The sequence below is a fragment of the Abramis brama genome, assembly GCF_963993115.1.
Source record: "Abramis brama genome assembly, chromosome: 2".
Taxonomy (NCBI): Eukaryota; Metazoa; Chordata; class Actinopteri; order Cypriniformes; family Leuciscidae; genus Abramis; species Abramis brama.
This window is the reverse complement of record NC_139964.1, coordinates 7,793,609-7,814,589: the sequence shown is the minus strand read 5'-3', so window position 1 is coordinate 7,814,589 and position 20,981 is coordinate 7,793,609. Positions and strand designations below refer to the sequence as shown.

General features: G+C 35.2%; 1 protein-coding gene across 1 annotated transcript in view; it reads right to left on the bottom strand.

Moving 5' to 3' along the window:
* LOC311069842 (deoxynucleoside triphosphate triphosphohydrolase SAMHD1-like) overlaps positions 1-20,981 on the bottom strand; it is a gene marked incomplete at its 5' end in the record, with an annotated part of 69,618 nt that overhangs the window by 27,546 nt on the left and 21,091 nt on the right. The window contains 8 exons of the mRNA XM_084093326.1: positions 3,025-3,170; positions 8,349-8,667; positions 11,695-11,803; positions 13,932-14,032; positions 14,106-14,234; positions 15,756-15,769; positions 20,530-20,589; positions 20,742-20,854. Of these exons, the coding sequence (XP_083949452.1) occupies positions 3,025-3,170; positions 8,349-8,667; positions 11,695-11,803; positions 13,932-14,032; positions 14,106-14,234; positions 15,756-15,769; positions 20,530-20,589; positions 20,742-20,854 (991 nt within the window). The remainder of the gene's footprint in view (positions 1-3,024; positions 3,171-8,348; positions 8,668-11,694; positions 11,804-13,931; positions 14,033-14,105; positions 14,235-15,755; positions 15,770-20,529; positions 20,590-20,741; positions 20,855-20,981) is intronic.

The window sequence follows — 20,981 nt, the reverse complement described above, 5'->3', positions numbered from 1 at the left end:
TCAGAATCTCGGGAACGCGAGCAGCGATTTCAGAAACACGAGCACCAGGAAAGTGCACCAGGAAACGCGTGGAATCGCCGATGGAATCGCCGGGAAACGCGTGTTCAGCCGTGATCCACGGACGTAACCTATAAGAGTATCCAGCGTTGGATCACAAAAAGGCTTGAGACGCGTCTGCTCAACAGTCCGCGTTGTAACTATGAGGTGTGAGAAGTAGTGCTTCTCAGTGAGGAAAAGTAGAAAATGTTCGTTTTAAGTGAGTTTAAAGAGAAAATCAAGAATTATAAATCAAATCGATAGAGCTCCAAAGACAACAACACGTTCAGACGCGACGCATGCGCATTCGTCAACAGGAAGTAATTCTTTCGCTTCGTAAAGCTGTAAAGGAAAAGCAAAATTAGTGTTTCCATTAGTTGGGCTCTTAACTCTTATTGTGTGTTTTGTGTTTTTTTTGTCTGCTGTGACAGTGTGTGTGACAAACACATTTGCAGCAGCAAAGAAAGCTAAAGTGAAATGAGATCAGGTGATGATGGTTATGTAATCATAATGCTATTGCCTGAATCACTGATGTAATTTGTATAACAAATTTGTTTTGTTCAATTGGTATATTAATATCCTATAATATAATTTTTATAATATAAAAACTCTGTGTTACTGCAGCATGAGATCAAGCAGTATTATAAAGATGTTAAAATATTTTAACAAACATGAGAACAAAATTTTTGCCTTTAGTGTGACACACAGTTATCACCAATCAGCGTATGAATCTCAACAATGGTGACAATCAAAAATATTCAGATAAACTGATCAACTCTGAACATTACAAAAAAGCTACTTAATGTCACTACAAAAACAACAGCAAAAAATAAAAGCAAATATTTAAAATTAAACAAAATAATAAGACAATTCAGCTGCATAATTTATTCATGTTGCAATGCATGCTGGGAGTTTTGTACTATGCTGGTACCCAGCATGCATTGCAGCAAGGTACTTGTGATTGTCACCATTGTTGAGATTAATACGCTGATTATTGATGTTTGTCATAGTAGATTAACATTTAGTGCTTAAGTTTATGAAATTCTTCTAACTGATTCTTCTAGTATTGCTGTATCTCATACTGCAGTAACACACGATTTGTGATGTGAAAATTTTAATGGAACAACACAATTGTTAGATTTCAAAAGTATCAGTGGAGCAGGATACTTCGTGATGATTATAAAACCATCAACAGGAAACCATCATCACCTGATATCATTTCACTTTAGCTTTCTTTGCTGCTGCAAATGTGTTTGACAAACACACTGTCACAGCGGCCAAAGAAGACATAATATATAATCAGAGTTAAGAACCCAACTAATGGAAACACTATTCACTATTATGGTGACTTCAAATGAACCAGTTAAACCTCTGTTAATTCTCAATAAAAACTTTTGTAGACGTCTGACAGAAATAAAGTCAGTCTGGTTAGTAATAAGTGAAGCTGGTAATGCTGTTTGTGGAGTTGTTTAATCCTCCTCTGCTGAGATCTTCACAGATTTAATGTCTTCTTTTCTCTTCAGTTGATTTCATCTGAGGCTGTGGCTGAAGTCAGTTGTAGTTCTTGTGTTTCTGCTCGTCTCTTTTTCTGTTCTCTTCTTTCTTCAGTGATTCTGCTTGTTAACAGGCTTATTAAGGCTGAAATTACTCCATATTTAATATACACAGATTTTGTGGCTCAGATAAGGTCCAGTTCTGGTTTATTTCTTTGCTCTTGGCTGACATGTAGTCAGAGGTGTAAAGTCCAGGTTCATAAAGTAAAAGTCCTCCTCAGTATTTTGTTCCAATCACCTGGATTTTCTAATTCAGCAGGAGAGAGAACTAATTAGTGAAATCAGCTGACTGAGTTCATGGGTGGAATAAACATATGGCAGGACTTCTACTTTCTTACCCCTGGACTTTACAACTCTGCTTGTTTGTAACTCAGTGTGGCTGGAAGTCAGTTGTAGTTCTTGTGTTTCTCCTTTTTCTTTTTTCCTTCAGTGATTCTGCTTATCAGGTGTTCATTAGTGTGTCAATTTATAGACTCCTTTTAAGTTAGTAAACATGGTGACGTTTTTATGTGGGCGGAGCTTAGGTGGAGGCAGAATGATCCCTCTGGCCGCTTCACTAACGCTAATTTGCAAGTTTTGTTAGCTTGTTTTTTAACAATGACTGGAGAAAATCCAATTTTATCTTAATTTATAAGGTCACTCACTGTCCAGGACTGCGATTGTTATTTGCAAAAGTTAATTTTAACGGACGGAACCAGATTGGCTGACCCGTACACGCTCACTCAATGGATGGATTGATCTGACAGGATTAACGTAAACACTAACTCAGTTGAGTGGCCTGACTTCTACACCTACCCGATAGAGAAACTGGGCGTAAAGATAAATTGAGGGCATATAAATCTTTAGATGCCTATAACTATGTGCTGAATGGTCATGTACAACAAGTCTTGTGTTGTGTGGTATGATCCAAAGCTCCGCCTAGCCAGCGCCAAGGCCAGAAGACGACCATGTGTGAATATTTTCTAGAAATAAAAATTCCAGATACAGCAAATTCATTTTTATCTATGTATTTGATTATTCCTTTCTTACCAGGTTCTTCAAAAAGTCTAGTCACAATCAAACACAACAATGTAAGCTATACAATCATAGATGATTCACAAATAATCACAATAGTTTAGAAAACATTTCAAATTGGAGCCTGTACTCTGTCGATTCTTGCACCCAGCAACACAAGAAGATGACATTTAATTATAATAATAGTATTTTAAGCTCCTCACAATAACACTTATCTAAAGCAAGCAGAATTCAAAGTAAAAAGATATATTTTGATTTTAATTTGAACTCATCATTTTGATTTTCATTAATTGCTTTCGAGAGAATCTGTTGTATAAATGTATTACATCAATGGCATTGATTTGTAGTAAGTGTGAAATCTTTTGCACAATGTCATATTAAATGACATTAAATGACATATGTTTTCTCAGTTCTCTCCTACCGTTAAGACCTGGTGGCTCCCTTCAGTTTCTAGTCTGGCTTCTCCCACACACTTTGGCAGGCATCTCTTGACAACATCCTCAAGTTTATTTCGGGCGGCTGCCAGCTCGTCTTCAATGGAGTACAAGATCCTTTCAAAGATGTGATCTGATGGAATGAGAACAGTTTTTATTTTACTTTATTCATGGTCTCTGAACAATTAAACTTGCTTTAAATGCCATATGGTGTGAAAACAACCGAGTAGAAACACTGTACACTGTAAAATGTAATTAGTTAGACTTACTTTAAAAATGCAAGCAAACTGATTGCCTTAAACCCAGTAAAATATGTATAGTATGTTGTAATGACAAATGCTTAGTTAGTATAGTTCTAGAAAGTATAAAAGAGTCTGTGTGTGACTCAAGCATGATCAATTGCAAGATATTGTCACAAATATAGGAGGATTGTATCAACCCAATGAAAAGGGCAATAGTAATAGCGGCAATAGATCACAGTTATTTAATTTCAAAGAAAGGGAAATGATATATAATATTTACACACACACACACACACACACATATATATATATATATATATAACATAACTTCCCTTTCTTTGAAATCAAATAACTGTGATCTATTGCTGCATCAATATGAAGAGAATTACAATAATATAAATGAAGTTCTAGGGCTGGGCGATATATCGCACGATATTGTTATGCGCATCTCGTCAGTAAAGCCGGTTCCTTGATTAGTAGTAAATCACCATCACCTGCTTTCAGATGGAGCGGCATTAAAAAAAAAAAAAAAAAACTTTCTTTTAGGCACACACAGATGTCAAGATTCAGTCTATGCATCTCAACAATGGTGACGAGCAGAATATTCAATTAGGAAAAGTAAATTACATAGACAATTCAGATCATAATTTATTCATACCGCAATGCATGATGGGAGCCATTAATGAGTTGTGATTGGTGGCAGCCACTGCAACATGCTTTATTATTGTCACCATTGTTGAGATTCACAGGCTGATTATTGATGTCTGTGTTTAAATGAATTTATTTGAAATTCTTTTGATCAGAACAATGTTTATTAAATATTTTGAATCATAAGTAAAATACTGATAATCGTAGGCTGAAGAATCACAAAACTGCTGCTAACAAGTTAAACCAAACTATTTCAATAAGTTTCATTTTTCAGATCACAGCATGATTATGTCAAAACATAACCAACACTATCAGATCACACTTTACTTTGTTCATTTAACTGTTATAAATCAATAACAGCAGACAAACAACAGTAAAAATTAAAGTAAACATATAATGGTCTAGAGCCCAACTAAAGCAAACACCCATCACCACAATGGTAACTTACAATTTGTGATTTTCTCCTTCAGTGATTCTGCTTGTTAACATCAGGTGTCTTCAATAATGCTCAATAATCACTTAATTAATCTCTTAATTATCTCATTAACTTTAACACTCTTGAGTGTTAATTTAACACTCATATTTTAACACTTTACACTCTTGAGTGTGGACTCATATACACTCCCAGGAGTGTTAATTTAACACCGCTCCATCTGAAAGCAGGTGATGGCGATTTACTACTAATCAAGGAACCGGCTTTACTGACGAGATGCGCATAACAATATCGTGCGATATATTGCCCAGCCCTATGAAGTTCCAAGAGCCCAACCAAAGGGAACACTGATCACCATAACGTTCTCTCAAATGTTTTCTGTTGTATTGACAATTCAACATTCAAGATGACTTTGGCTTTTTTCACATAAATGAGTGAATGTAATAAGTGAAGATGTGGAGGAAATTAGTGAAAAGTCTTAAGAATTGCCCCAGCTTTTTTTTTTTTCTTGACAAAATGTCATTCAAACCAATCAATTAATCTGAACTTGGGTTTATGAGTAAACAAGGCATAGTATTAGAATGGTACAGATTACTAGACATTTTACAATTAAGTTAAGACATTGATTCTAACACTTTTTAGCAGAGATGTAAAGTCCAGGTTCAGAAAGTAAAAGTCCTTCTCAGTATTTTGTTCCAATCACCTGGATTTGCTAATTCAGCAGGAGAGAGAACTAATTAGTGAAATCAGCTGCACAGCAAAAAACTCCAGTGTTAAATGAACTCTCCTGGGAGTTTATTTGGCTCCAGACTCAGTTAAAGTTAATGAGCTAATTAAGTGATTGATTGAGTGATGATTGAGCATTATTGAAGACACCTGATGTTAACAAATCACAATTTTAGTTGTTTTTTAGTGTTTGATTTAGTTGGGCAGTTGACCTTTAAATGTTTAACTTTAGATCTTGTTTGGCTGCTGTATCTGAGTTATGACAGCCAGATGAGCAAAGAGAAAAGCTGATCAGGTGGTGTTGGTTATATTTTAACATTATCATCATTTGACATGAATCACTGATCTCATTTAGAGTCTAATCTCTGACTTAAATGTATATTGCTCATTACAGCATCACTGTGATACTGCAGAATAAGATCCAGATTTTGCAATATAATCAAAATGATTTCTTAAAAGTTGTTCTGATATATAACAAACAAAACAAAAAATATTTATTTCAGCCACACACAGACATCAATAATCAGTGTATGAATCTCAACAATGGTGACAAAAAGAATATTCAATTAGGAAAAGGAACTTACTATGACAATTCAGATCATAATTCATTCATACCGCAATGCATGATGGGAGCCATGAATGAGTTTTGATTGGTGGCACCCAGAATGCACTACAACATGCTTTATTATTGTCACCATTGTTGAGTATCACAGGCTGATTCTTGATGTCTGTGTGTCCAAATAAAATACTTTCTCAAAGTCTTCTGATCAGAACAACTTTTACAAAATCTTTTGGATTATATTGAAAATGCTGAGAATAGTATACTGTAGATTCACAGGCTGCTGTAATCAACAAGGTAAACCTAACTCTCTAAATGAATTTTGTGATTCAGGTCAAATGATGATTATGTCAAAACATAACCAACACCACCTGATCAACTTTTCTCTTTGTTCATCAGTAACAACTCTACAACAGCCAAACTAAATCTAACATTATTTGTTTAAGGGTCAAGAGCCCAACTAAAGCCAACACTGATCACCATAACGGTGTCTTAAAAAAAGAGATTTTCTCCTTTGGTGATTCTGCTTGTTAACATCAGGTGTCTTCAATAATGCTCAATCATCACTCAATCAATCACTAAATTATCTCATTAACTTTAACACTCTTGAGTCTGGAGCCAAATAAACTCCCAGGAGAGTTCATTTAACAGTGGTGTTTTTGCTGTGTGAGTTCATGGGTGGAATAAACATATGGCAGGACTTTTACTTTCTGACCCCTGGACTTTCCACCTCTGCTTTTTAGTGATATTTACATACTGTTGGATTTTACAGTGTAAAGGATAATCCACGGCTAGCTGTGCATTAAACGATTTTAATGTACGATAGGGCTGGGCGATTTAAATCGCGATATTGTTATGCGCATCTTGTCAGTAAAGCCGGTTCCTTGATTAGTAGTAAATCACCATCACCTGCTTTCAGATGAAGCGGCATTTAGGGCTGATGAGATAATTAAGTGATTAATTTAGTGATGATTGAGCATTATTGAAGACACCTGATGATAACAAGCAGAATCACTGAAGGAGAAAATCACAAATTGTAAGTTACCATTAAGGTGATGGGTGTTTGCTTTAGTTGGGCTCTAGACCATTATATGTTTAATTTAATATTTACTGTTGTTTGTCTGCTGTTATTGATTTATAACAGTTAAATGAACAAAGTAAAATTTTGTTTTATAGTGTTGGTTATGTTTTGACATAATCATGCTGTGATCTGAAAAAGGAAACTTATTGAGATAGTTTGGTTTAACTTGTTAGCAGCAGTTTTGTGATTTTTCAGCCTACGATTATCAGTACTTTACGTATAATTCAAAATATTTAATAAACATTGTTCTGATCAAAAGACATTCGGATAAATTCATTTAAAACACAGACATCAATAATCAGCCTGTGAATCTCAACAATGGTGACAATAATAAAGCATGTTGCAGTGGCTGCCACCAATCACAACTCAATAATGGCTCCCATCATGCATTGCGGTATGAATAAATTATGATCTGAATTGTCTATGTAATTTACTTTTCCTAATTTAATATTCTGCTCCTCACCATTGTTGAGATGCATAGACTGAATCTTGACGTCTGTGTGTGCCTAAAAGTATGATTTTTTTTTAAACAACTTTTAAGAAATCCTTTATTATATCAAAAAATCTGGGCATTTATGCAGATTCACAGTTATGCTGTAACCAACAACATAAATCAAAGTCAGAAAGAAGGATTTTAATGAGTTCAGTGATCAAGATCAAATGATGATTGTCATAATATAACCAACACCATCAGATCACTTTTTTTTCTTTGTTCATCTGGCAGTTATAACTCAGATACAACAGCCAAACAAAATCTAAAGTTAATAATATATGGGTCAAGAGTCCAACTAAAGCAACCATTGATCGTCATAACGGTGGCTTACAATTTGAGATTTTCTCCTTCAGTGATTCTGCTTGTTAACATCAGGTGTCTTCAATAATGTTCAATCATCACCAAATTAATCACTTAATTATCTCATTAACTTAAACACTCTTGAGTGTGGACTCATACACTCCCAGGAGTGTTAATTTAACACTGGAGTTTTTGCTGTGTACAAAGAGCCGTAGTTAACTGACAAGCTGAGCCATATCACATTAAATATCGCTGGCGATACGTCCTCGATATTAATGCGATATGGCTCAGCTTGTCAGTTAACTACGGCTCTTTGTAGTAAATGCCGCTCCATCTGAAAGCAGGTGATGGTGATTTACTACTAATCAAGGAACCGGCTTTACTAACGAGATGCGCATAACAATATCGTGCGATATATCGCCCAGCCCTAATGTACGACATAGAGGTAAAGTGGTTGCATCCACAAAGTAAATAAAAATCATTTAATGCACAGCTAGCCGTGGATTATTCTGTTTATACCATGGTCATTTGCCAGCATTGACAATCTGCACCTGTGTCTGTTCAGCGTCTCTCTCTATTAACAATGATGCTGTGAGTTTAATTACTTCAAAACAGTTAATCTCTGTTTGCGAATGGCATATGTGTGTAAACACTTCAATGACAACAGCACATTATAAAACGGTGATTAAAATGCATTAAAATGTTTTATTGCACACCTTCCAGCCAATCAGAATCAAGTCTTCCGACAGACCATGGTATAATAATAAATATATCATATTACTAAGAACTTTACAATCATTGTTTTTTTCTACCCATGTTTTCAACTGACCTGTTAGTTCAGAGAATCTATGATTTATGTCTGCTGACTTCTCATTCTCTTCTTCATTTGCTGCAATGTTTGCTGTAATCCTATTGATCTGCTGCTCGACATCATTTTGTGAAAGGAGGCCTGCAATGCTCGAGATCTCAAGGTGGTCGTTAGCTTCTATAAGAGTGTCTGAAATTCTAAAGTACAAAGCAAAAGTATGCACCTGTAAATAACTTAAGCTGTGCCTGAATAAGGTAAACAAGGAGATAAAAAATGAATGATGAAAATGACAACAACAAAAAAAAAAAAACAGAAAATTTAATATCCACTCTCTGAAAGACTAAACACACCTTTCTTCAATGATATGAACAATCTTGTGCTGGTAGGCTTGGCAATACAGATTGTATCGGGTGTGAAACATGTCATAAATGTTATCTGCCACCTGTGAAAGAAACAAAGAGAGTGGGCTAGATCAGGGATGGGCAAACTCGGTCCTGGAGGGCCACAGCTCTGCAGAGTTTAGCTCCAACCCTGATCTAGTCCACTCTCTTTCATTATAACCATCGTTATAACGAACATTCGCAAACAGAATCGCAAAGTTGTGTGGTTGGAACGACAGCTCTCAAGCTGTGGTTAGAAGTGTAGCAGGCATAGCTGCCTAGTTAATTTGGTAACAACCTGAGTACTAACTGAATGGTAATCACCTAATTAGATCCAGGTGTGCTGCATATGTACAAGGAATGTTCCTGCATTTGTTGTAGTGATGGGAAGTTCGGATCATTTTACTGGCTCTCATGTTCGATCTCGTTCATCAAAATGAATGAATCTTTTTTCGAGTCATTTCGTTCATTTAAGGGGCTTTAAATATTATACTTTTAACAGGCAAATTCCCTGAACACATTCACCTACGCAATCTTGATCATACTCTGAATTAAGAAATCATTATAATGCAGTCAAAAATAATTTACAGGGAACATAAATAATTACTTTACTTTCCGAGTCTTTCGTTCATTTATCACGTGACAAACGCAATGAACGGATCGTTCATGAACGACTCATCACTAATTTGTTGGGAAGCGTGTTGACTGCTGCAAACTTGGACACCGTCTTTCTGAGCTGTTCCTGCATTGGGATCTTTGAGCTGAGCCGTACAGAATTTGGGTATATTACCATGGAAAAATAAATATTTAATTCGGGGCGAGCTGTTGGCTGTATGCGCTCTGTTTGTTTTAGTATGCATCCCGGGCTGTGTTTATCCATCTTGGTCTGATGTTGGAAGGGCTGATTTGCTAACAACAGGCCAAGAGCTGGTAATAAGTCCGTGTGATCACAGACAGCTGATTGGGACCGTGACCTGGTTTCCCCTTCCTTTTTTGTCTTTCCCTTTGTTGTTTTGAGCACCTTCTTTGTTGCGCATTGCCGCAACATTCCGTCTTGCCTCGCCTCATTTGCGCCTGCTAGACCAGCCCTCATCAAGTGAACTTGACATCGGGAGATTGTGAGACCCGAGTATTAATCCGTGTGGCCGTTTGGCCACCTCTGCACTGTTTCAACTGTAAGATTGTGTTTGTGGGGTTTGTATGGTATATTTATCGTTGTGTGAATGAACTCATAAGTTGATGCGAGTTGTCTAAGTGTGTTTGTTAACTGTTGGATGTGTGTGTATGTGTGTGAACTCATAAGTTGATGCGAGTTGTCTGAGTGTGTTAGTTTACTGTTTTGTGTGTGTGTGTGTGTCTGTGTGACCTTATGGAGTGTATCTTTTGTGTGTGTATATTGGTAATGGATCATATGTAATGTGATTGCATCTGTTATTTTGTTGCTTTTGTATTTTGATCAACTTTGTATTTTTTTTTTCTTTTTTTTCTTTGGTTTATTGATTTGATTTGTGATAATTTGATGTTTAATTTGTTAATTTTGTTGGACTGGCTAGGAAGGAGTGCTGACCACTCTAGGTCCAAGTTAATGGGTACCCTTGTTCACTGAGTGATTTGATTCTTCTAAATTTTCTGTCACCTGAATGTACGTGTGCTTGTGGTGAAGTGAGTACATTAGTGTACATTTGAAATGCGTAGTGAAGTGGAATTGGGTAGGTTTGTTATTTCACCCTGCCATCTGACATGTTACCTTTGATTGTCTGATTGGTTTTGTTTATTTTCCTTTAGTTTTGTTTTGATTTTGAAGCCATATTCATCCCTTGTGTGTTGAACTGTGTGTGGATCTTTTATTCTATTTATAAATAAAGTATTATTGTTATTTTCTTTATTTTCACGTCTCTGCTGTATCTTTGTGGGAACGAACCTGTGTGTCCTTTTTGGACCATTATTTCCCTGGGTGAAATTTCCATGGTGGCGTAGTCGGTGTTGTAATTATAATTGAGTCCAAAATAACAAAACCCACCCCTTCGGCGCTACAAAAGCATAGTTTCTTGCATGACATGTGGACATAATAAATCCTTATCTTGAGCAAAATAAGCAAGCTGACATTCAGTATAACCTGTGTCTTTTATTTATAATACAAGCAAATGTCATTTACGTCTTTAGTTTGTCAAGAGATTTAAAGCTCGGATTTTAAAGAGTGCGCATGTGTGAACGTGCTCTACAATGTAAGAACGAGTCTATGATTGAATCTGGAAATAAAGCAAAACAACTGAGAAAAATGAGAAATAGTCTGTAAGAAATAGTTCAGATGTCATGTCCGTAATTTATATCAAAACATAGCATTTAATTCGATCTCAAACAGTTTCATTAACAGTAGTTATTACACCACCATGTGCGTGATGTCATAAATCAACGTGGTTGAACGACCACTTTGTGACAATACGGTTTTAGGAAACAGTCGTGACTATCTAGTTGATTTCTTCAACGATGTATCGTACTATGGTAGTTAAGCAGCGAGTTACGTTGTTGTACGGGAAACGCACCCCTGGTTAGTAATAAGTGGAGCTGGTAATGCTGTTTGTGGAGTTGTTTAATCCTCCTCTGCTGAGATCTTCACAGATTTAATGTCGTCTTTTATCCTCATCTGATTTCATCTCCGGAAGTCAGTTGTAATTCTTGTGTTTCTCTTTTCTTCAGTGATTCTGCTTGTTATCATCAGGTGTCTTCAATGCTCAATCATCACTTAATTAATCACTTAATTATCTCATTAACTCTAACACTGCTTCAGTGTTACTTTTAACACCCTGCTGGTGGTTCCCATATAAACACCGAGCGGTGTTAAATTTAACACCGGGGAATTTACTGTGCAGTATCATAGGATTTGTTTGGATGTGACACTGCAGTGTTTCAAACAGGCTAAAAGTATTAAAGTATTCAGTGATCATTAGAAGAGAAAAAAGTGCCAACTGATCTTATGTATTATGTACCTTGTCTCTGAAGCAGATGTGATTTCTCCCTTGCACCAAAAACACACGAGCGGAATTCAGTAGGCGCTGATGGTCAAAACTTTTAGGAAAGCCGAGGTGATGACAGTCTCTGAGAAATATGATCAGTTTTAAAGGCACATTCTGCACTCCTGACAGGCATGGCACAATTACTGCTTGTTTCTTTATGTGCAAAACACACACACACACAGAGTTGTATAGTCCAGGGGTCAGAAAGTAGAAGTCCTGCCATATGTTTATTCCACCCATTAACTCAGTCAGCTGATTTCTATCTCCTGGCTGAAAAACTGCTAATTAGCAAATCCAGGTGATTGGAACACAATTCTGAGGAGGACTTTTACTTTCTGAACCTGGACTTTACAGCTCTGAAGAGAACAGAAAAAAAGATGAGCAGAAACACAAGAACTACAACTGACTTCAGCCACAGCCTCAGATGAAATCAACTGAAGAGAAAAGAAGACATTAAATCTGTGAAGATCTCAGCAGAGGAGGATTAAACAACTCCACAAACAGCATTACCAGCTTCACTTATTACTAACCAGACTGACTTTATTTCTGTTAGAACTCCTTATTGAGATGTGTTTAATTTGAAGTCACCATAACAGTGATTAGTGTTTCCATTAGTTGGGCTCTTAACTCTTATTGTGTTTTTGTGTGTTTTTTTTTTTTGTCTGCTGTGACAGTGTGTGTGTCAAGCACATTTGCAGCAGCAAAGAAAGCTAAAGTGAAATGAGATCAGGTGTTGATGGTTATGTAATCATAATGCTATTGCCTGAATCACTGATGTAATTTGTATAACAAATTTGTTTTGTTCCATTGATATATTAATATCCTATAATATAATTTTTATAATATAAAAACTCTGTGTTACTGCAGCATGAGATCAAGCAGTATTATAAAGATCAGTTAAAATATTTTAACAAACATGAGAACAAAAATTTTGCCTTTAGTGTGACACACAGTTATCAACAATCAGCGTATGAATCTCAACAATGGTGACAATCAAAAATATTCAGATAAACTGATCAACTCTGAACATTACAAAAAAGCTACTAAATGTCACTACAAAAACAACAGCAAAAATAAAAGCAAATATTTAAAATTAAACAAAATAATAAGACAATTCAGCTGCATAATTTATTCATGTTGCAATGCATGCTGGGAGTTTTGTACTATGCTGGTACCCAGCATGCATTGCAGCAAGGTACTTTTGATTGTCACCATTGTTGAGATTAATACGCTGATTATTGATGTTTGTCATAGTAGATTAACATTTAGTGCTTAAGTTTATAAAATTCTTCAAAAACACACTGTCCCAGCAGCCAAAGAAGACAAAAGATACAATAAGAGTTAAGAGCCCAACTAATGGAAACATTTATCACTGTTATGGTGACTTCAATTGAAACAGAGTTAAACCTCTGTTAATTCTCAATAAAACTTCTGTAGACGTCTGACAGAAATAAAGTCAGTCTGGTTAGTAATAAGTGAAGCTGGTAATGCTGTTTGTGGAGTTGTTTAATCCTCCTCTGCTGAGATCTTCACAGATTTAATGTCTTCTTTTCTCTTCAGTTGATTTCATCTAAGACTGTGGCTGAAGTCAGTTGTAGTTCTTGTGTTTCTGCTCGTCTCTTTTTCTGTTCTCTTCTTTCTTCAGTGATTCTGCTTGTTAACAGGCTTATTAAGGCTGAAATTACTCCATATTTAATATACACAGATTTTGTGGCTCAGATAAGGTCCAGTTCTGGTTTATTTCTTTGCTCTTGGCTGACATGTAGTCAGAGGTGTAAAGTCCAGGTTCATAAAGTAAAAGTCCTCCTCAGTATTTTGTTCCAATCACCTGGATTTACTAATTCAGCAGGAGAGAGAACTAATTAGTGAAATCAGCTGACTGAGTTCATGGGTGGAATAAACATATGGCAGGACTTCTACTTTCTGACCCCCGGACTATACAACTCTGCACACACACACATATACACATATACACACATATATATATATATATATATATATATATATATCATTTTATGCTGTACAAAAAAATTAATAACTTTAACATTAACCTATTGTTTGGAGACAATTTATCATGACATCAATAACAATGACATCAATAATGATATTTTAACTATTTAAACTAATGACTATTTAAGCATTTTAATGTTGAAAACATTTTAAAGAATTTTGAAGTGTAAATCAGTATACTTTTAAAATGATAAATTTACCGTGCGAAATAGTCCCATTTGCGCACATCAATGCCATTCCATTTATTTACCACAATCTCGTACAGGAAAGCCTTGTCCTCGTTCCTGCCCTTTGCAGGCCACTGGAAGAAAGAAAACACTTTCAATACTTAACATAAACTCTGTATAACTTGTTAAAGATTGACTGAAATTTACAGGATGTTCTGAAGTGTTGACCCCAACAATTAACTCTTTAATAAAGATTAGATAATCTCTCAGCTTGTCTTTCAGTTCTCCATTGTTCTCTACTATGTCCAGAAACATCCAAACCGAAGCCAGTTCATGCTAAAAGAATAAAATATAAGCACAATTATTGATAAATAGCATCACGGTATCTGACATATTACAACTCTAAAGAAATGCTTGCAACGATTTGTAACAAATCAGCAACTGCATGTTGGACATCACACTTCATGTCATGGGCTTTGGATCATGAATTAAGCAAATGCTTAAACAATTTTTTTTTTAAAAAGTCAATGACTGCCAGCTACGACTGTCAAACAAAAATGTAAAATGAAAATAAAATTTAACTAAAGTGCAAATAACTTTGTTTTACAGAAACCACTTCTATTTTATAGGTATTTCCTCAATTATTACTTTCAATAATTAACAATAATTTTCACAACTGTGAAAAAAAAAAAATATGTGTATAATAATATAAATGACTGATAGCAACCGATTATTGCACTTTAACAGAACCCCCAAATATCTGAAACACTTCAATCAGTACATGCAGTTTGACTTCAGTGAAATTATAATGTTTTAAAGTCAAGGGTAAAGAGCCCAGCTAAAGCAAACACTGATCAACATAATGGTGACATCAGACGTTTATTATTTTCCCTAAACCATCAACATCTTAACCTCTGTTAATTCTAATAAGACCTTCTGTAGACGTCTGACAGAAATAAATTCAGTCTGGTTAGTAATAGTGAAGCTGCTGTTTGTGGTGTTGTTTAATCCTCCTCTGCTGAGATCTTCACAGATCTGTTAGTGTTTAATGTTCTGTTGGGATATAAAGTGTTTCTGTTGTCTGAGTTTTGCGGGTTACTATTGTGTTGAAGAATAGAGCCTGTGCTTCAGTCCAGGTGAAGAACAAGCAACAATGTTTATTCACAGTGAATGTTTTTTTTTTTTTTTTTTTTTACATTTTACTCAAATTTGGATGTTTTTATTGTTGTTGTTTTTTTTTTACAGTGAAGGTGTTTTATCATAATTGAGGAAATACCTGTAAAATAAAAGTGTTTTTCTGTCAAACATTTAATAGAAACATCTGTAAAAGTTGTACAAGTTTGCACTTGATTTAAATAAGGATATTTTACTTTAATTTTACATTTTCTGTTTGGCAGTTTAAAAAAAAAATATATATATATACGGTTTTACTGTAATGTATTTTTGTTGAGTAATTTGCAAAGGTAAAAGTAAAGAGTGTATACTTTTAAGAACTTTAAGAAAATTATGAACACTGCACAGCAAAATCCCCAGTGTTAAATTAACACTTCTCGGTGTACATATGTGTCCACACTACAGGGTGTTAAAATTAACACTGAAGCAGTGTTGAAGTTAATGAGATAATTAAGTGATTAATTAAGTGATGATTGCCCATTAGTGGTGACACCTAATGTTAATAAGCAGAATCACTGAAGTTCATTAACTTCAACACTGCTTCATTGTTCATTTTAACACCCTGTAGTTGGACCTATATGTACACAGAGGAGTGTTCATTTAACACTGGGGAGTTTGCTGTGTGAATTTACATTACAATTGTATAATAATTGTATATTTGTAGATGAGAGTGTTTATCCTTACCTGCCATTTATTACCTAACAAAAAGAACAACCAGGGGTTATTATTTATTACATGTTATATCAATGCACTTACAACAACTGACTCATTTATGTATCTGTGAAGCTGAAGTCACAATCACACATTACTGAAATAGTCTCACTCTCTCTTTCTCATACACATACAATTTAGGACCCACAAAATATAATCATCCCTTTTGTTTTAAGTACCAGGATGAGAGCTGAGGTACTTTTTAACATTTTCAGATCTTTTTCAATGACTTTGGACAATACACTTACTTCTATTTTTCAGTAAAAATTCAAGCACTCTTCTCACTGAATGCAATTAATTGTAGGTAAATTAAAGGGGAAATGAAGCAGTCAATCAAGTTCACATGATTTACAAGATGGATTTCCACTATAATCAACAATTATATAAGAAACTTGACAAATGTAAACATATAAAAGAAAAAAGAAAAAACTTTATTTCTTTCGCAGCCAGGGATTGTGCAGTATTCTAACATCTGACGTCACGGGGTTGGTTGGCTTTAATAAACCTGGCTGAATGTAGGAATATCCCGACATCAAACTGTCTACACCACGCTGTTTTGACCGCGAACAACTAACGTTAGGTACAGTCATTATTAGCTAACAGCTGTAAGCATGAACTAGCTAACGCTAACTTAGTGTTTAGCTAACTTAGTGAAGTTTATTAGTACCAGACAAAAAGACGACGTCTAACGTTATATGTTAACAAACTGCACATGGAAACATTGTTCGTGATGTCTGCCATCATATTCCTGTCTCTTGTCAACACCATGTAAGTTAGCATGTATTAATATATGCATTTGAGCCGATACGGCGTGGGAAACGAGCAGTGGTACGTTATGTTGAACAGCTGGTGGTGGTTTGGGGCGAAGAGCGGGTTGGCAACGCTACCTGGTGTCAGTGTGGCTGTTGTACTGTGATGCCCACCGTGTCAGAGTCCATCTGCTGTATATAAAATATAACGTTAGACGTCATTAGTTGTTCGCGGTCAAAACACCGTGGTGTAGACAGTTTGATGTCGGGATATTCCTACATTCAGCCAGGTTTATTAAAGCCAACCAACCCCGTGACGTCAGATGTTAGAATACTGCACAATCCCTGGCCGTGAAAAATATAACGTTTTTTCTTTTTTCTTTTATATGTTTACATTTGTCATGTTTCTTATATAATTGTTGATTATAGTGGAAATCCATCTTGTAAATCATGTAAACTTGATTGACTGCTTCATTTCCCCTTTAAAACATTATACTCCACATACACAGCAAAATCCCCAGTGTTAAATTAACACTCCTCAGTGTACATATGTGTCCACACTACAGGGTGTTAAAATTAACACTGAAGCAGTGTTGAAGTTAATGAGATAATTAAGTGATTAATTAAGTGATGATTGAGCCTTATTTAAGACACCTGATGTTAATAAGCAGAATCATTGATGGAAAGAGAAAAAAACAATAACAGAAAAAAGAGAAACACAAGATCTACAACTGACTTCGAGTCATTACACATTGTTGCACTTATTATTACCAGTTTGACTTTATTTCTGTCATACATCGACAAAAGTTCTTGAGATTCAACAGAAGTTTAGACGGCAATGTTTTATGGAACTTTTCAAGTTACCATTATGGTGGTCAGTGTTTGCTTTAGTTGGGCTCTTGACCCTTTTAATTTTTTAATATTAGTTTTTCTCTGACTGTTCCAACATTGTGTATATAAAGCACGTTTGTTACTGCAAGAGAAAACATGACCTGCTCACAATATGTTTTGATGACAATGACATTATCAGCATGAATCTTTGACTATATGTTTGATGTCTTGTTTTAGTATTGGTGATTGTAGCTCTGAGATTCTACAGTTTGAGACCCAACAGCAATATGAAAAAATGTTGAAGATACTTTGTGCACAGAAGTTATTGTTTAAACACACAGACATCAAGAATCAGCATATGAATCTCAACAATGGTGACAATAAACAAACTAGTGACAAACAGATCAACTCTGAACATCACAAAACAAGCTACTAAAGTCAGAACAAAACTATAGCAAAATAAAAGCAAACAATGAAAATTAAAGGACAATTCAGCTGCATAATTTATTCATGCTGCAATGCATGATGTGAGCCATTGATGCGTTTATAAATGTGCTTTATAAACACAGAGTTGTATCAACCAGAGAAAAACTAATGTTAAAAAGTAAAGGGTCAAGAGCCCAACTAAAGCAAACACTGACCACCATAATGGTGACATGAAACGAAACATTCCATAAAACATTACCATCTAAACTTCTGTTAAATCTAAATAAGACCGTGTGTAGATGTATGACAGAAATAAAGTCAAACTGGTAAAATAATAAGTGCAATAATGGTTCAAAGTCAGTAGTTCTTGTGTTTCTCTTTTTTCTGTTCTTGTTTCTCTTTCCGTCAGTGAGTCTGCTTGTTAACATCAGGTGTCACCACTAATGGCCAATCATCACTTAATTAATCACTTAATTAGTGTTAAACAGTGTTAATTTTAACACCCTGTAGTGTGGACACATATGTACACTGAGGAGTGTTAATTTAACACTGGGGATTTTGCTGTGTATGCCACTCAACAACAAACGTTGTTTTAGGCAAAATTATTAAGCTTTGGTTTTTTTCACTTATGTTTTAATGTCCTGATATATGCTTCAATTTATTTAAACATAAATAAATAACTGAATAGATATCTATTCTATATCTATATCTAATACTCAAGAGTGTTAAAGTTAATGAGATAATTAAGTGATTGATTGAGTGATGATTGAGCATTATTGAAGACACCTGATGTTAACAAGCAGAATCACCGAAAGAGAAAATCTAAGGTTTTAAGACACTGTTATGGTGATCAGTGTTTGCTTTAGTTGGGCTCTTGACCCTTAAGTCATTATCTTTAGATTGTGTTTGGCTGTTGTATCTGAGTTATAACTCTCAGATGAACAAAGAGAAAAGTTGATCAGGTGGTGTTGGTTATGTTTTGACATAATCATCATTTGACCTGAATCACTGAACTCATTAAGAGTCTAATCTCTGACTTAAATATATATTGTTGATTACAGCATCACTGTGATTTTACAGAATAAGATCCAGAATTTTCTAAATAATCTAAAGGATTTCTTAAAAGTTGTTCTGATAGAACAAAATCTTTCTTTAAGGCACACACAGACATCAAGAATCAGTGTATGAATCTCAACAATGGTGACAAAAAGAATATTCAATTAGGAAAAGGAAATTACTATGACAATTCAGATCATAATTTATTCATATCGCAATGCATGATGGGAGCCATGAATGAGTTTTGATTGGTGGCAGCCACTGCAACATGCTTTATTATTGTGACCATTGTTGAGTATCACAGGCTGATTCTTGATGTCTGTGTTTCTAAATAAAGTAATTTTCAAAGTCTTTTGATCAGAACAACTTTTAAGAAATATTTTTGGTTATATTGAAAATGCTGACAATAGTATACTGTAGAATCACAGGCTGCTGTAATCAACAAGGTAAACCTAACTCTCTAAATGAGTTTTGTGATTCAGGTCAAATGATGATTATGTCAAAACATAACCAACACCACCTGCTCAACTTTTATCTTTGTTCATCTGAGAGTTATAACTCAGATACAGCAGCCAAACACAATCTAAAGTTAATGATTTTAAGGGTCAAGAGCCCAACTAAAGACAACACTGATCACCATAAAGGTGTCTTAAAAAATATTTTCTCCTTTGGTGATTCTGCTTGTTAACATCAGGTGTCTTCAATAATGGTCAATCATCACTCAATCAATCACTTAATTAGCTCATTAACTTGAACACTATTGAGTGTTAATTTAACACTCATATTTTAACACTTTAAGGCCTTGTCCACACGGACACGGGTATTTTTATAACCGTGACTTTTTTTACGCGGTTCGGCCGTTCGTCCACACGGAAACGCAGTATCAGGTCACTGAAACCGAACATTTTTGAAAACCCCTACCAGGGTGAGGATTTTCAGAAATGCCGGTTGCAGTGTTGTCGTGTAGACAATAAAACCGGGGTTTTTGCTTCTGATTCAGGCTTCTGATTGGCCAACGTGGCTTTACGATTAGGGTTATATCGCCGCCTGCTGGTGTGGCATGCTCTTGACAGCGCTTGATAGCGTGTTTTTGCATTTTCATGTAGACGTAAACCGAGCATGTGTGGACGGGATTTTTTTTTTTAAACGCAGGAGGAAAAACTCCGGTTATAAAAATACCCGTGTCCGTGTGGACCAGGCCTAACACTCTTGAGTCTGGAGCCAAATAAACTCCCAGGAGAGTTAATTTAACACTGGAGTTTTTGCTGTTTGTGTACTAGAGTAAATGTAGAAGAGAAAATACTCTAACACTGTTTTCTTAACAAAAAGGGTTTACAAAGTGTTTGTTTCTGTCAGTCAAACAGTGCACCTCTTATTTTGATGTTATGATTTCACAGAACCATAGTCAAAATTTGTGTCAGTCCTCTCTTACAAAATGACAGAAGCAACAACATTACACAAAATGTGAGAATTCATTTCAGATTCCTCAATCATACTTTCCTCATTAAAGATACATATAAATATGTAAAAGTAAATGGGTAATATTAAAAACATAATGATCAGCTATACTACAGTATATAATTATATAGATGTTACTACATGATTTTTTTATTTGTATGTTTTATTTAAAAGGATATTTAGCATTTTAGCACAACCTAATTTAGATAAATGTGTGAGAAGCTTACCAGGCTCTAGGACTTTAGGGATGAACCTGTCCTTAAACACGTACGATAATGGCCCATGGCCTTAAAGAAAAACATAACAGACTAAATCATTCTGCATGATTCACATTTATAAAATATATTAAAGGAAATTGCCCCTTAAACTAGTATAAATCATATGTATACATATATAATATAGAATAATTTATATGTTGTTGTTGTTTTTTTCTACTCACCTAAATTATAGCACAGTGCAGCAATTTGGACACACAGGACTTCATCATCACTAATGTTGATATTCTGCTGTCTTTGTAGAAGTTTGCCCAGATATCCAGCTAAATATGCCGCACTAACAACATATACACAAGACATCATTGTAAGGTTTGAGGGCGAACCAAACACAAATGAATCTTCTAGGTCAGGGGTGGGCAAACTTTTTGGCTCAAGGGCCACACTGGGTTTTAAAATTTGACAGA